The sequence below is a fragment of the Plecotus auritus genome (genome assembly GCF_963455305.1).
Source record: "Plecotus auritus genome assembly, chromosome: 11".
NCBI lineage: Eukaryota > Metazoa > Chordata > Mammalia > Chiroptera > Vespertilionidae > Plecotus > Plecotus auritus.
This window is the reverse complement of record NC_137777.1, coordinates 39,812,658-39,829,727: the sequence shown is the minus strand read 5'-3', so window position 1 is coordinate 39,829,727 and position 17,070 is coordinate 39,812,658. Positions and strand designations below refer to the sequence as shown.

At 41.8% G+C, this 17,070-nt stretch overlaps 1 protein-coding gene across 9 annotated transcripts in view; it reads right to left on the bottom strand.

Annotated features, from left to right (window-relative positions):
- SULF1 (sulfatase 1) overlaps positions 1–17,070 on the bottom strand; it is a 170,827-nt gene that overhangs the window by 64,476 nt on the left and 89,281 nt on the right. For 5 of the 9 annotated variants that reach the window (XM_080646253.1, XM_080646255.1, XM_080646248.1 and 2 more), the window contains 2 exons: positions 16,638–16,867; positions 5,769–6,008 (listed from right to left, as the gene is read on the bottom strand). In XM_080646253.1, the coding sequence (XP_080502379.1) occupies positions 5,769–6,008; positions 16,638–16,809 (412 nt within the window). In that variant the 5' untranslated portion in view covers positions 16,810–16,867. Of the gene's footprint in view, positions 1–5,768; positions 6,009–16,637; positions 16,868–17,070 lie in introns of those variants that run through there. The other 4 variants (XM_080646256.1, XM_080646252.1, XM_080646254.1 and 1 more) reach the window with 2 other exon arrangements.

Below are 17,070 nucleotides of genomic sequence, written 5' to 3'. Positions count from 1 at the left end.
CTGGAGCCAGCCTGCCTGGGTTCCAATCCTGGCTTGCTATTTGCTTGGCTATGTGTCCACCGGCAAGTTACTTAACTCTACCTCCGATTCCCTTTCCTAAAACCATGAAGATGATAATAGTAACAGTGGCAGCATTCTGGTCAGGATTAAATGAGTTAATGCAAACATCAAGTGCTCAACACAGTGCCTGGCCCATAACAAGAGCTTTTTAAGTGCTGCTACTGCTGCTGTTATTATTAGCATCACTATTACTTCCATCCTTTCAAATCCGTGTTCTGATTGTAAATAATTGACCATTCCGTGGTGCAAGGAACTCTCGTCCCAGATCTCTGCACTTGTGCGTTTGAAAACATTTCCTGAGAGGTTACAATATTTTCTTTTCTGATCTGATGGATTTTGTGGCAACACATTCTCTCCCATTTGGCTTCCTTTCCCCAGCTCGATGCATTATACAAGTGTTCCTGTTCCTCTTAGTTTTATTTTTTGTTTTTTTCCTCCCAGGGCAGCCATGCCAAGCCGTTCCTTCATTGTTTCCCTCGAGAGACTACTAATATTTGGTACTGTTTCTACCCATTGCCATGGCTATTCCCTGCCCTTTCATCCTCCTCTTAGAAACTATTTCTACAAGTCTCTTTACTGTGCTTGTCATTCACGTCAGAACTCCCTCCAGGTTTTCGGTGTCTTTGTGTTAATGGAGTGCAAAGAATGTATCAGTTTTCCAGATGTGCCCTTGCCCATCACACTTGTTCCAAGAAACCAGGACCTCATGCCTCACAAAGCGACACCCCAGTGTTGGCAGCTTCGAGGGACTCTGGCCTTTTTTGTTGCCTCCTGATGTTGAGACTCATTTGTAATCACCCCTGGCAGCACTCTGCAATTGATTATCTGGCCTTCTAATGATTTCCCTCCAGATGTTTTAAATCTCTTCCTCCCTCCCTAAGGTGAATTTCATTTTCTTGCCCATATTGCCATTGTATTATGGGGAGTTTGAAGTTTTTCTCCCCTTTGGTGCTGGCATTCAACTTCACTTACTGCTGTGCTATCTGAATATATCACCAACACGCCACCGACCCGCCCTTCCGTATGACTGTCTCTCTGCGATGCCGCCGAACACGTCCCTTCACAGCTGTTGGTGCCAGGAGAAAGATCACAAAGACTTGGTTATAATTATTTTTTACTTTAGGCCATGCTACTCTGTCCAGGACTGTTTGTGCCATAATACATAGGAAAGTTTCCTTGAGCTATTTGAAGTAAAGGTATTTGTTTTAGTTTATTATATTACTATTGTTGTTATTGTTAATCCTCACCCAAGGGATATTCTTTTCTATTGGTTTTTAGAGAGAGTAAAAGGGAAGGAGGCCCCAGCTGGTTTGGCTCAGTGGATAGAGCATCGGCCTGAGGACTGAAGGGTCCTGGGTTCAATTCCTGATCAAGAGCACATGCCTGAGGTGTGGGCTCGATCCCCAGTAGGGGGTGTGCAGGAGGCAGCTGATCCATGATTCTCTCTTATCATGGATGTTTCTATATCTCTTTCCCTTCTCCCTTCCTCTCTGAAATCAAATATATATATATATATAAAGTAGGAAGGGAGAGAGAGATAAAGAGAGAAAAAATATGTGAGAGAGACACATCGATTGGCTGCTTCCCACGCACACCCCAACTGGGCTGGGGATTGAACCTGCAACCCAGGTACATGCCCTTGACCCAGAATTGAACCTATGACCCTCTGGTGCACAGGCCAATGCTCTAACCATTGAGTTACAATGGCCAGGGCAAAGGTATTTATCTTAAATCAGCAATAGTTAACTACACAAAAGATTTCTGAGGCTGTGAAGAAGTTAAATCTTATTCAATATAAAAAATGATATACTAATTGAGCTTTTTTACTTTATGTAATGGATAGATTTGGGTCACAGGATTTCACTGGTCATAACTAATAATACACATCATTTTAAAACAAGTAAAAATTATGATTTCCTCTTACGTCAACCCATCTGGTTTCGCCAATTAGATTGTAAGTCTAATGAAGACAGGGATCTTATTTTATATCTCTTCTCAGCCCAGTATCTAGTGAAGTTCTAAGAATGCTCAATAAATAGCATAATGTGGAATGCTATGTCTTATGTTATGTACTCATAGGAAGAAGAATATTAGTTTGCCTTACTTTAAGTGAACTCTACCATTACAAAATCCTATATTAGAGAATAAATATACTTGCCATAAGTAACATGAATAAATTTTATAATATAAAAGACATGAAATTAGAAAAGTTGACTAATTTGTATAAATTGTTTTGTTACAAAAGAATACTCTACAAAAAGTTGTACTGCAGATCTCTGTTAAATACTGCCCTTTATACTTCAGTGATATGTAGAATTAGCAAAACTAAATTTAATTCACATGTGATTTCATGTATCATGTGCTCTGATTATAATTTGAACACTACAATTTTTAAGTGAATCAGTATGATAACTGCAGTGGTCATATAAGATGACAGTATAATTTTGAACCGGAAAGAAAACTTAGGAATCCTTCTAGTCCAATCTCTACATTTTGTCGGTTGGAAAACTGGCCTCTCCACAAGTTCTCAAAACAAAGGAAAGGCCGACTGAGCTAGGACGTGACTCTAGGTGTCCTCAGTCTTTGTTCAGGGTTTTGGCTAACACTTGATGCTACCTCTGAAACATGGCTTATCACTTTACCTTAAAACTAGGCCAGGTTTCACACATATGTCTATACCCTCGCAAGAAATGCAAGCTAAAAAAAATGTTGAGCATAGAGTCAGGCAGGATATTCATTCGTATGATCGATAATCCAATGTCATTCCCAGTTCACTTGTCAGAACATAAAATGCAATAGACATGTTACTGTATTTTCCCTTTCTCGAACATTTAAGTGGTTGTGGACTCATATTTTCCATGAGTAAGTTTAGAAAAATTTAGGCTATAGCCAGTCCAAAAATATGCCTCAGTTCTGAAAAAGAAAAATCATGTCATACAACAGTAAATATAATATTGGATCAATTCGATTCATTTAAATCCATGTATTCTGGATTCCTCCCAAAATAAACCTCTTAGTAATTTGTCTTCTCTGAGCTGTTCTTCGTAAATCTAATTGCTGCTTTGTGCTTTTCTCTCGATGGATATTAATGTCTAATACATATTTCAGTTTCCTTCATTATTTTTCTTCGGTTCTCAGCTAAATGTTCCAAATAATATATTCATTATTAAGACAACAATAAAATCTTTATATGCTGGCTCTTTTCCGACTAGTCTAGTGGCTCATGAATAATTATGCTGGTTTAATACCTACTCACCAGTTCTCTTAATTTCCTAAGGTGCCTGTCATCTTGATATGCTTATGTGTTTATTTTCAAATGTGTCACTGTCCCTGGTTAGATCAATAATTATTGTCACAAAGACATCTTTGCTTCCTAATTGTCTCAGACACTTCAATATGCTCCCATCAAAGATAAATTTAAACTCTGTAGATCCTATCACTGCCATTTTAGTCATTCACTTATAATTTTTCTGATTTACTAATGGGCACATCAATATTTGTTTTCCACACTAAGTATCTGGATAAGTCCTTGTTACCCTTGAAAAAAATGCCTTTAATTTTGTAGGATGACTCACTATAAATTCCACTATTACCTAAGTGTCTGGACCCCCGGGGAGAAGGTTGGCTTCAGAATCTGTCTTAGTTTCCAAGAACATATCTCCTCTCCCTGAATGAAGCAGGCCTGCTGGGCTGAACAAAAGGTCAGACACTTGTCATGGGCAAAGCCTTACGATGTGCAATTTCATCCTGGACCGAACCCATGAGTTAGAGTCGCACACTGGAGAGAGCCCCAAGGATCAAGGTCCTGACGCCTGGTCTTCCCATTAGAACATCGAATGTGTCACTTCAGCGAGTCAGTTTAATCTTGTGGGTCTAAGGGAACTGAACTAAATTACCTCTGAGTTTCATTCAAGTTCTTGCAACCCATTTTAGGGTGGATACAGCAGAGCATGAGTGAAACAAGTACATGTACAATATTGTCAATTATAGTCACATCGCTGCATACCATGCCTCCAGAACTTACCTTGTTTTCCCCCTTTCTTGGTTTAGCCCTGAAACAAATTAGCAAACCCTCGTTGGCCACTCTCAGTCCTGCAGGATGCTCTGACTCACCCTGCATCTCTACTTATCACGGACATTGTCCATATTGCTCTGGATATGGTGAGGGTCCCAACGCTCCAAGCTGTATGCACGCTGCTGGGAAAAAATTATAGGGAGCCTGGGAGTCGAAAGGCCCTGATCTCACACAACGCTTTCCAGGAACAGAACAAAATTGGATGGTTCAAATCAGGAACCAGGCATTAGGGGACCATTGCTGATTTTGCTTCTGAGCTGGTCACCGATTTTTGAAATCCCCACTTCAGTTATAAAACAGAGCCAAGTACATTTGCTGGCTACAAAACACTACAGGGATGCTTGATGGATTTGCAAATTGCTTCAGAGCTCTCAGATGAAAGGTGCCATAAATTTAAATCACTTATGTGAGAAACAGGATAAGGCACTCGGAGTAACCTAGTTTCTTTCCTCAGCAGAAGCAACCCCCCTGGAGATTCCCGGGAGGAGCTTCCTCTGTGAGCGGCTATCTTGAAATGTCTGCGAGTGGCAATGCTGTCATATTCACAACGAATATTTTCATCCATAAGTAAAAAGTATGAAGTGCCCACGGGGTGCTCGGCAGAGGAGCCAATGGCCACGTGTTTCCTGAGATCAGAGGGAAAGATTCATTTCACTTTTTTGAAGAGATTTAACAGAATACCTTTATCTGGAATCCTTTACTTTTAAATCTTTGGAACAGAGAATTTGTAAAATAGTTTCCAATAAGCTTTAATGATAGGTGGTTCTGAAAAATCTATTTTGCATTGTAGCCCCTCTATAATCATTCTTATTTTCTTTCATGAAGAAGTGCTAAAAGCATCTAAATGTTGGAGGAATAAAGACTTTGGTGAGGGCGGGGGCGGCAGTCTTACTAGAAAGAGCCTTGCTTCTTAGAAAGACTGGCATGATGCTTATGACCTCTCTTGAAAGAGGTCCACAATTTTCAAAAGACCAGCTAACCCTAACCTTCCTCTTGCCCTCTGTGGGTTAAACAATGATAACAGGTATAGCAATTGCCTTCCTTTCTTGGAAGGTGGAGGTGAACATCTGAGACCTAAAAATGACTGCAACATAAGCTAAAGAAACTCCAAATCTTACTAAATTATGAATGAATAAATAAATGCATCAATAAGGTACACATTATTGATTTATTCATTCAATGATTTATTAATTCACTAAATGATTGTGACCATCTACTGTGTGCCAGACCCTGAGGAACAATCAACAGAAATTTACCAACATCTAAAACAAGCCTCAAGCTGTGCCATGATGCCCTGAGATTCGGGAGGTTGAAGTAAGCAGGCAAATGGGAAGAAAAATCATCTATTGTAGGTTCTCCTGGAAAATTGCAATTGCTGGGTACTCTGATGAGTACAACATTTTCAGAACATGTCCACTGAGAATCATTCTGTCTTCTCTCTAAGGAGCCTCTCATTGGGACATCCTTCAGAGTGAAAAAGTGAGGGAAGGGAAGGATATGATACAGAAGAGAACAGCCTAAATACTTCCATTTAGGAACTTATTGGATCTTCATAGATTTCATTGGGCGCTGCGTTTTCCTGTGACTAAGACGTTTTATCAGAGGGCCCCGGGGAAGAAAGTGCACCCTTTACCTGTTCTGTAGCCAGTGTTGTTAAGATACACAGCAAAAGTCCGAGGTTCGTGCATCGCCTGCCAGGAGGGTGAAGAGCAGTTCTCGTTGTTGGTGTAGACGTTGTGGTTGTGCACATACTTCCCAGTGAGCATGGAGGACCGGGAGGGGCAGCACATTGGCGTGGTCACAAAGGCGTTGGTGAAAGTGGCCCCCCCATGTTCCATAATCTTTCTCGTTTTGTTCATCACTTGCAGGGACCCTGAAAGGCACAATTCCAGTGTTGTTCAGCCATTTTTGTCTTGTCACTCAGTGACTCTGTTCCCTTGGTTTACTCATTTCTTTCTCTTGGCTTGAAGAAGTCTATAATTTCACCAGCTCTCATTTCCAGAACAAAATTAAAACAGTTGGGATGCTACTATGTCAAGTATTTTGCAGAATAATAAACACACTTCAGCTTCTCTCCTCCTTAATCACAAAGGGGAAAATGCAGGCTAATCTGATAATTAAAGCTAGAATTCTAGATATGGAGCAGATTCAAAGACCAGCCGCTCTTTGAAGAGCACAGAGAGCAATTGGCGCTTACACAGCATCAACCCCCTCCCACCACACATGCAGAGCTAGTGACGTTGCAGCGATGCTTACAGACAGTGCTTTAACCTATGAAAAAAAGAGGATTTTTTTCTACTCAGTAAAATGCCCGCATTTAAAAAAAAAAAAAAAAAAAAGAGAGAGAGAGATGAATGTAACTTGGTATCCTCTAGCAAACTCCCCAAATGCCTGTCCAGTGTTCCTCTGAGGATAGCACTACCAGCTTATATTTTCACCTGTTTGCATGTAATTTCAAAAGACAGGTTGTTTGCTTGTGAGAGAGCCATGATTCTAGCGCACTCAAAAGTACTTGCGTGATAGAAAAATACTCCGTTTTCACGGTAAAAGATGAAATTGTAACCTAAGATTACTGAGGAAGAAAAAAAAATCTATTTCGATTACTCTATCCAGCCAAACACTGCAGCTGAAACCCATCCAAATACTGCAGAGAAAAGCACAGGCCAGAATTCAATAGTCTTTTCAGGACTTGTCAAGAAATGCACTACAGAGCACCACAGCCAAGCCCACTGCATTTGAATCCTGGAGCCTCACATTTCCAACAGGTCCCACTTCTTCCAAAGAAAGGGAGAAAGTCTGTGTAGTTTTCCAGCAAGGAAGGAAATCGTAATGCAAACCAGGCGAGCATTCATAGCAGAAGAGAAGCGTGCCACAGTCCAAAAAGCCACAGTTTGCCTGATTTTTTTTCACATACCAGCTTTTACCATTCACATGAAACATAGGCAAAAAGCAAGAAGGTTTCTAATTGGGTCTCATTAGAGCTCCCTAAACCATGCTTCACTTAGGGGATCCCAACTGCTTCTTCCCCTCTGGGTGTCTTTGGGGAGACCCCGCAAGCTTTTTGTAATCAGGGAATAATATGTCATGAGCACCCATTTTATGCTGGACATTTTATCAGCCTTGCACTCTGGGCTGGGCCCCAAGTGAAGCATTAACAAAGGAAATGGAAAATTCTCTGCTGCCGCTGGTCTTCGGTAGTCAATGATCTAAAAGAAAACCTACATTACAAAAATCCTTGGGGTTAATTGCAAAGCAACGTACACATCAGAGTGGAGGTACAGCAGTAGCAGTACCTCTGAGGTTAGAGGGGACCTAGAGAGAATGTTCAATAAGGGTTCTGAAACGAGAGTTGAGGACAGAGGGAGGGAGAAAAACATGTGATGGGTGAAGTGGATTGTTGGGAGAATGGGGAGGATGCTAAGAAGTGGAGTGATGAGTACACCACATTGGTTTCCTGGAATTGCAAAAAGTATGGAGAAGTCTCTTGAAATGTAGGAGGAAGCGTGAGCAAAGAGCTGGAGGCTGGGTAGAGATATTTGGATTGGATAGAATGGACAAAATAAAGGCAGAGTAGGTTCTTTGCCAAAGGCATGAACAACACGGTAAGAAAAAAGTCTTTGAGGGGTGTTGCTGTGTCAATGGGAGTGCATGCAGAGGAAGGAACAGGCTGGTCCATCAAGGGTACAGCCAAGAGGTCACTGAAGCCATCAGGCCACAAGGGATAAGAACCTGAACTGGATTGTGTTGCTAAAATAGAGCGACTCTATGAAGCAGATCCAAAAGACTTTGTAATGCGTCAGAAGGTCATGAATTAACTAATACCTCAAAGATTTCAGCATGAAGAAAAAGACTGAAAAATAATTGTTTCACTGTTGGCCAAAATAAATAAATAAATAAATAAGTAAAAGGAGATATGCCCTATGCATCAAAGAAGTTCATTTAAAAAATGTTGCATTTTGTACTTGTGTTGGTTGATCCTACAAGGGGAAGCATCCTGGAGATGAGTAGATGACTAGGGAGGGACATGGCGTGGGAGAGAGTGAGAGGTACATGCTGAAGTCTATCAGTCCCCTCTCTTCTTCAGACATCCTCAGTGCTTACTCATTGTAATATCCTGAATTTTGGAAAATTTTCATTTCCTAATAATCTCTTTATTTCAAAGAATGAGCTCTCCGAGTTTTCTTTATGAGACTAGCTGGATTCAAATATAAAAAATGCAGCTGAAAACCATCTTTCAAGGTCCCAAGTCACAAAGCTACAATCTCTAGTTTATAGACTAATTTGGAGTGAAAATATGAGATGGTAGGTGGAAATCGGATCTAAGGTCAAATGGTATGAAAACAGGCTAAAACTTAGCCCAATCGAAATCTTTGGAATTGCCTTGGCCAGGACTCACCTCATTCTAAGTATCCTTAACAATTCCTGCCAATGCTCTGCTTCCAACTAGTCCCCATGTCAAAGGGAACCATGAGGAGATTTGGTTGCCACCATCACTGTGACCACCACAGCTCCATCACTGGGGTTCCTGGAAGTGGCACCTGCTTGAAGCTTCTCAATAAAGAGAAAATTCTGAGACATCCTTCTCCAAATTTAAACATCATCCAGAGAACACATTAAATCACAGAATTCTGGGCCCACCCAAAGAAACTGACATAGTAAGACCAGGGAAGGGCCTGAGAACTTGCATTTCTAACAAGCTTCATGTCCATGGACCACACTTGGGGAAGTATTCTAGGTTGGACGCAGAATTAGGGAAGCCTAGAGCTGGAAGTGACTTTAGTGGTTGCCTTCTTTTAAGTGATCTAAGTGGCTTAGACCATGTTTCAGGCTATCAGATGTTGTGTAGACAGAAAAAGAAAACAGTGATTTTATACTTACTCTCAGGTTCTCCTCTAAGAGCTCCACATACATCAACTCATTTAATCCTGACAACAACCCTTTGCAGTGGTGGTGCTGTTATTTATTATTCCCAATTTATGGATGTTAAAACTGAGATGTAAAGGCTTAAATAACATACATGGGGCCACAGAGAGCGCAGATGCAAATACAGGCAGCCTGCTCCAGAGACCATCTCTTCAGCTCATGAGACTGAGCACGGACTGTGACATTGATGTTTTCAAGACAGAGAAACCGAAATGATGTCTGCTTGTAGTCAAGATATGCCTCCCTCTCTGTAGTCCATATTCTGCTCCATCTGGCCTTTAAGGGGAGATGCTGACAGACACTAATGCCTGCCTCTTTCCCTCCCAAGGCCTGAAGGGATCTCAGTGACTTAGGCCCAGGAGAAGGGTGAGTGGGCTGAAGATGGGTCTGTCTTTAGTAGCTGACAGCCACAATGGTGTCAAGCTCAGCTTCTGATCTCAATGGATTCCCTGGTTAGACTCAGAGGGTGGAGTGCAGGAATCATACCTCTTCTCTCTGTAAAGCAAGCTAGCATGCATCAGCGAGGTAAGCACACAGCATCTTCCTTTCACGGCTCTGCAATGATTAATGTTGGTCAATAACACTGCCTTGCACTGCATCTATTGCCATGTGATCGTACCATTGATTTTTCATTGGGAAACTCTATAAAAAAGTTTCCTGTAACGGAACTCATAATTATGCATTTACAACTATTGAGAGGAGTGGGTGGGACCATGTCCTGTCCTGTGGTAGGAAGGGCAACAATGTCCTTTGTTTTAAGCTGAAGCTCCTCACCTCTCTGGGTTTCAGGCCTTGGTGCCTAAAATGCAAACCATGCTGGTTCACAGTTATCAGAACAATTATTTCACAGAAATGATATGAAACTTAAGATGGAAGACTCAGAACAATATTCCCACAGCAGGGCTTAGGAGGATAAGAATAAGAAGAGGAAGAGACTTGAACTTCGGGGACAACATCTGATTTTGCCACAGATTGGCTTGAGCACGTCATTTACTCTCTTTTCATTTGTGCTTTTCGTCTGTAAAATGGAGCTAATAACAGTTCCCCTGCCTAGTTTATAGCTTTGATGGGGAGGAAATGGCATAGGGCCACAATTTCACTGAGTGCTCACCTCAACCCCATGTGTAGTTTTCTCATGCCGTTCCCATCTCCCTCTCTGTAATCTACATCCCATTTCCAAGCTGGGTGAAGAGTAGAGAGGTTACCACAGACTGAATGTATCCCTGAAGATTCGTATGTTAAATCCTAAGACCCCAAGTGCTGGTAGCAGGAAGTAAGACCTTTGGAAGGTGATTAGGTCATGAAGGTAGAATCCTCATGAATGGGATGAGTGCTCTTATAAAAAAGACTGCAGAGAGCTCCCTTGACCCTCTGCCAAGTAAGGACACAGTGAAAAGACAGACATTGATGAACAGGAAATGGGTCATCACCAGACATGGAATCTCCTGGTGCTTTGACCTTGGACTTCTCAGTGTCCAGACTATTTATAAGTCACTAAACCACCCAGTCTGTAAAAGGTTATAACAGCCCAAATAGACGACGATTGAAGTCAACTACGTTTTCTTATTTTTTTAAAAAAATATATTTTATTGATTTGTTATAGAGAGGAAGGAAGAGGGATAGAGAGTTAGAAACATCGATGGGAGAAGAAACATCGATCAGCTGCCTCTTGCACACCTCCTACTGGGGATGTGCCCGCAACCAAGGTACATGCCCTTGACCGGAATCGAACCTGGGACCTTCAGTCTGCAGGCCGACGCTCTATCCACTGAGCCAAACTGGTCAGGGCAACTACGTTTTCTTTAAGACTTAAAATGTTAATGTTGGCTTACAGTTAAAAATATCATTTATCCCCCCTGCCACACAAACTGCCCTTCCCCCTTAAGCATAAAGCCTGACTATTATCATTTACCGTTTTCCTTTGGGATGGGAGCCTGACAGAGATGCAATGAAGGGACTGAAATTAGGGCCAGCAGCTGGCATAGGGGCACTGCTGACTGGGCTGGCTTGAGGACAGGGAAGGTCCCAGCCACAGCTGAGCCTCAGGACTGCCAAGAAAAGCTGTCCCAGCGCCAGAGTTTCAGGTTGGGACTGGGGAAGTCTGCTGTTGCTGTCACAGGGGTAGGGAGGCTGTGACAGCATTTGGCCGTCACAGAATGCTGCTCGGACAGTGGTGACCGGGAGGGGAGAAGTGGCATTCTTTGGGAACCCTACAGGATCCACCAGGTTAGCAAGATTGGTGGAGTTACAAATCCAACCTCTAAGACAAGTCCTTTGGATGGTTAAGGGATAGGATATTGGGCCTGGATGGAACCACAGCCATGAATTTAAATTATTCCACACATTCTGCCTACTTATCCCCAAATCATCTGTGTGAAAAGGTCATAGAGAAAATGTCCCTCTAATCTGAATGACTTTACCAAAATCACATTGAGAGCGTGGATTATTGTATTTGCATGTTAAAGTTTATAGCAAAGCTTTACCTTTCCTGATTCAACTACCGTAGCATTTGATTATTCAATATTTTATACTGTCAAACATTAAATTTTTCATCCAGCCTATTTATCATGACCAGGAAACCTCACAAAACCTGAAATTCAGTAATGACTATTGTCATCACCATCCTTTACGGAAATCCCAGGCATGTGGGATCCATGCACACCTGGCTTCCTAGGGAGACACATCGCTGTGTGGATCGTAATGGTTCATGGTTTGATGAGTGACAACAATAAGCAAACACAGTTCTTATTAATTGTTCAGGGTTGTTTCTTTTCTTTTTTTTAAATATATATTTTATTGATTTTTTACAGAGAGGAAGGGAGAGGGAGAGAGAGTTAGAAACACTGATGAGAGAGAAACATCGATCAGCTGCCTCCTGCACACCCCTCACCAGGGATGTGCCCGCAACCAAGGTACATGCCCTTGACCAGAATCGAACCGGGGACTCTTGAGTCCACAGGCTGACACTGTATCCACTGAGCCAAACCAGTCAGGGCCAGGGTTGTTTCTTGATGTCATTGTTTTGTGATGAAGAAAGACTCATGCTTTAAGCATATAAATGGTCAGTACCAAATACATCACTGTTAGTTCCTCATGCATTATGGAACCTTAAACAGTGACATTTTTCATATTAAAAATGGTTTTACTGGTCTATTGAATATTTTAATTCTGAAAGTATAAGAAAAAGTAACATGATAAAACAGCATAGTGTCTTCTATTCAACTATGGAATGGTAGAAAAAAAAATAGATACTTCAGCTAAAAAGAGAGGAGGGAAATCAAATTTGGGGAAGAAGGGACCAAGAAGCAGATAAGGGGGTGGGATGGGAGAGGTCAATGGGGGGAAAGGGGAACATATGTAATACTTTCAACAATGAAGATTATAAAAAATAAATAAGATAAAATAAATAAATCAATCTGTCCAAAATGTCTCCAGTCACTAGGATTCATTATTTTTTTCCCCAAAGAGCACAAGGCCATTAAAAGTGGAGACTAGTTTCTTAAGGGAGTGGAACTTAAATGTCTACGGAGCTAAACAGAGAAGGTAGGCAAGTGAAGCCAGCCAGGTAGAGGAAAAATCACAAGGCTTTTGTCTTTTCATATTTGATAGAGATATGGGTATACAGAACTCTTCCCTGACTATAAGGAGAACCACAGTATGGGTGTGATGATAAATGGCAGCTGCTCCTTGGTCTAAGTGTTGGGAGCAATGGAGAGCTGGGACTGTGATGACCTGGGGAGGACATGCACACTTAATGGGGTCGGCTTCACTTCCCCTTCAAGCATCTAACAGAAGGCTGCCTCATGGGAATGTAAGCCCTTATTCTTCTGGATTTAAGAAAAGTAGAAATCTAGATTTTTTAAAAACATAAAATCACCTGATTTTTAAAATGTTGCCTTGATCTGAAAAAAGTATGCTTTTTTTACTTTGGGGCAACATTTAGTATAGTCAAGTAAAACATACTGATGGGCTAGCTCTGCACTACTAGTATATATCCCCTTTGTGATCTCTACTTTAAAGAAACAAGGTATTTCCATGTATTCATGGTTTCTTGATTCCACTATGATCTAGGAGAAGCATTGGTGAGGTCAGCATTACTAAGATGTTAGCATCCAGCCCAATTTCCTAAGAATATAAGAAATGCCACAGTGATTCAGATCAATGTCCAATCATTTCATGATTTTATTTCTCAGAGTGTCTCCCAGGAAGCATTTGGGAAAGATTTAGACCCTAATCTCTTTGACTCAAGTCCTCAAAAGTTAGGGTAGTTCCACAAGCATTTCTGATTTTCTTGTTTTTGATTCATAAAACATCTCAAGTGCAGAGATAGTATAAACAACACATCTCTTAGCTTTACCAAAGCTTAACATCATAGTCACTTCAGATATATTTTTTAAATTTAAAAGTGAAACGTGGATCCTGTCAATGCTCTTGGTTACCACTCCTTCCCCAGAGGTGCCATCATTCCAACTTCATGTTGATCATGTCCATGAATGTTTCCCTAGCTTTAAAAAGTGTTAATCTGCCCTAGCTGGTTTGGCTTAGTGGATAGAGTGTCCGCCTGTGGACTGAAGGGTCCCGGGTTCAATTCCAGTCAAGGGCACATGCTGGGTTGTGGGCTCAATTCCCAGGAGGGGGTGTTCGGGAGGCAGCCAATCAATGATTCTCTCTCATCATTGATGTTTCTATATCTCTCTCCCTCTCCTTTCCTCTCTGAAATAAATAAAAATATATTTTAAAATAAAATAAAAAGTGTTAATCCTCCATCCAGTAGCTTAGTCTAAAAACCTGAACTATTTATAGGTGTAGGCACAACCTGAACAACCTCTTAAGTTCTAAAAAAAAAAAAAAAAAAAAAAATTCCAGGAGTAAGGAGACCGCTGACCTTATTTAGTATTTCCACATAATTAAGTTTTCTCCTGGAATAATGATCTTTGTCTTTCCCACCCAACTTGGGTGGGACGACAAGAAAATGTAATAATGAGAACAAATATTCTTTGGATAAAGATAAAGCATTACCCTCGTGCAAGGTTCTAGCACTTTTATTAATGAATTCCTTATATGTCTTACTCCCTTCACAAAGTACTAGTTTATTTTATTTGTTCTCAGACTGTATTGAGGGAGTGGCCCCCTATTCTTCCTGAATAGGAGCTTTCCTGGCCAGCCTGAGTTCATAAACTTTGATTAAAACCCTTCTCAGCCTTTGTCTTTCCAGACAAAGAGGTAGAATTGTTTTATTTCCCCCCAAATGAAAAGTATTCTATTGCAATTTTCCAAATTGTTTTTTTAAGCCTTTTCTAAGCCTGTTATATATTTCTGGAGGCACAGTAGCCAAAATTGCCTACAGTATTACAGGTGCAAAATGTTTTGCTTAGGTGAGGATTTATTCAAGCATTTGAACATAATTACATGTAAGTAAACAAAACACATAACAAAATAAAACCCATCCATATCAAAACCACAATGAGATACCACCTCACACCCATTAGGATGGCTACTTTCAAATAACATGTTGGTGAAGATGTAGAGAAATGGATACCCTCGTACACTGTTGGTGGGATTGTAGAATGGTGTGGTTGTTATGAAAAATATTATGGTGGTTCCTCAAAAAATTAAAATAGAATTATCAAATCATCCATCAATTCCACTTCTGGGTATATACCCCAAAGTATTAAAAGCAGGGTCTCAAAAAGATGTGTTGTTTAAACTATCTCTGCACTTGAGATGTTTTATGAGCCTGTATTCATTTCTGGGAATGATCTTAGCTTTTTCAGACCTTTCTGGGTCTATTGCAAGTTTATTTAGCACTTACTGTCTTTCCAGCACAGTCTCAGCATCAGGATTGCAACATAAACAAACACACCCCTACCCTCTAGTTGCTTTCAGTCAAGTGGAAGAGATGGGGATGGAAGCACATGGGGGATTAAGGGCCACACTGGCGGCACGTCCATGGTGGTGCAAAGGTCAGTTCCATGGACCCTGCTGGAGGGGAGGATGATTTTGGTGAGGAAAAATCCCTCAAGGGCAAGGCATTGAATGGAGTCATAAAGAACAGAGAGGGCTTCTCCAGGTGCAGAAAGGGGGAAAAGACAGTGGGGACCAGATGTGCAAAGGCATGAAACACAGGTGAGGGAGATGAAACCACAAGATTCCTTCAGGGAAGTGTCAGTTGTTTCACGAAGCACAGAGGAAAGTGGGGGGAAGGAAAAGTAGCCTCGCAAACACAGGCAGGAGCCAGATGGCCCAGAGCTCATTCGCTTTTAGAGAAGAGAGAAAAAAGCTGCAAGGGGAGGTCTACAGAGCTTGGCTATAGCCGAAAGGATGGGATGAGAGATGTTAAGGAAGGTGCATTCAAATGTGTTTACATCATTGTACTTGCTCTGCAAGTGATTAAAACCTGAAACCACCAGCCACATACATACTAAAGTCATACCTGCAAGATGTTTCACGTTGGCACAGTGCCTGAAATCTATACTCTCGTTTAAAACGTGAAGTGAGAAAGAGCAGACCCTGTGGCTCATTACCCCTGTTGGCTGCTGCATTTGCTTCCCGCAGAACCCAAGGAGTTAACTTCGATGGAATTCCATGGTTAGGTTTCAAATTGGAAAGCAAAGTTCTCTTCCCTGGAGATCAAGTTCCCACACGGAGGGTTTTCTCCTCGAGAACACTAAGTCAGAGGAGCTCTGTCATGAAGGCAGGTACTCTGCTAGCGCCACGTCTAGAAGATACCACGATGTTGAGCGTGCTGGACAGAGAAGCCTAGCTGAGTGATGCCCGACAGCGAGGAATCTGGGTCCAGGAATGGAAATGAGAGGTGGTGACAACTTGTCAGGTCAAGTTTTTTATCTGTCCTGGGGTCACCTGGAAGAACTTGACCCTCGGTGTACAGACAAGATCATGGGGCTGGGCCAATAGGGAAGGTGAGAAGATAAGAAACCCAATCAGCTAAGACAGAAGCTAAGCTGGTACCCCCGGATTTTGGCAGGCTCTCTAAGTGCTCTAGCGTTAACCCAGCTGAGCTAAGTCTTCAGAAAGGCATCACATCTTAGGTGGCAGTAGTGAATTACTACCAGAAAGTATGTAAAATACTGTAAATGTCAATTACCTAACAATGATTACAAGCTGTGAATAAATCATTCACTCTGATACTAATAAACCATTGAAAGTTCCTCAAGGATCTATCTAGGTTCATATATATCAGATAGAATTCCAGCCAGAATGTTATATTCTTTGAAACAACTTTGCCCAAATATTTAAAAAAAAAAATGGACCAAGAGTTCCCAAGGTCCACCAGCAAATCCTTGACTTCTATAATATTTAATCCCAGCTTCCTCCCTTCTCCTGTTCTCTGAAGCCCCTTAGACTGTTTCAAAAGTTTAAGACCAGAAAAGTAATGTTGAAATACAAACCGAATGCCTTATCCTCAATACAAGTTCATTTTTATAATCTAGGTCATTGGTTACGAAGGTAGAATGAAGTGCCAAACCCCCAAATGTTCGCTGACGGTTACTGATCGTGAACAAGGTCAGCGAATCATCTGAGCCAAAGAGACTAACAAGCGAAACATCGGGGGTCTCACCCAGCTCCACATCCTGGTCGTCGGTGAGCACAAGAACAATGTTGGGTCGGATGTTCTTTCGCTCCTGCGGTGTCCGTCCTCTGAACCTCGGGGACCTGACCGTGGATCCGAGGCTCCCCAGCAGCTCTGCGCCCAGCACAGCCAGAACCAGAGCCCAGCCAGAACACTTCATTCTGTGTGGCCGCTGTCGCAAACCGGCAGAGCGTCCCAGCCTCCTGGCTTCTGCAGAGCTGAGCAGTCAGGGAGAAAGCGAGAGGGAGAGGCTGAAATGAAATCCAAACCCAAACACAGTTGCAGAAAAAGGGCTTCAGCTAAGTGAGACCTGGCACATTTGCTGGCAGGGAGCAGGCTGCACAGGAGTCAGAAGCCGCAAACCCTTGCAGGCAGGCGCTGGGTCCTTTTTTTTTTTTTTTAAAGCACTTGATTATTTTGC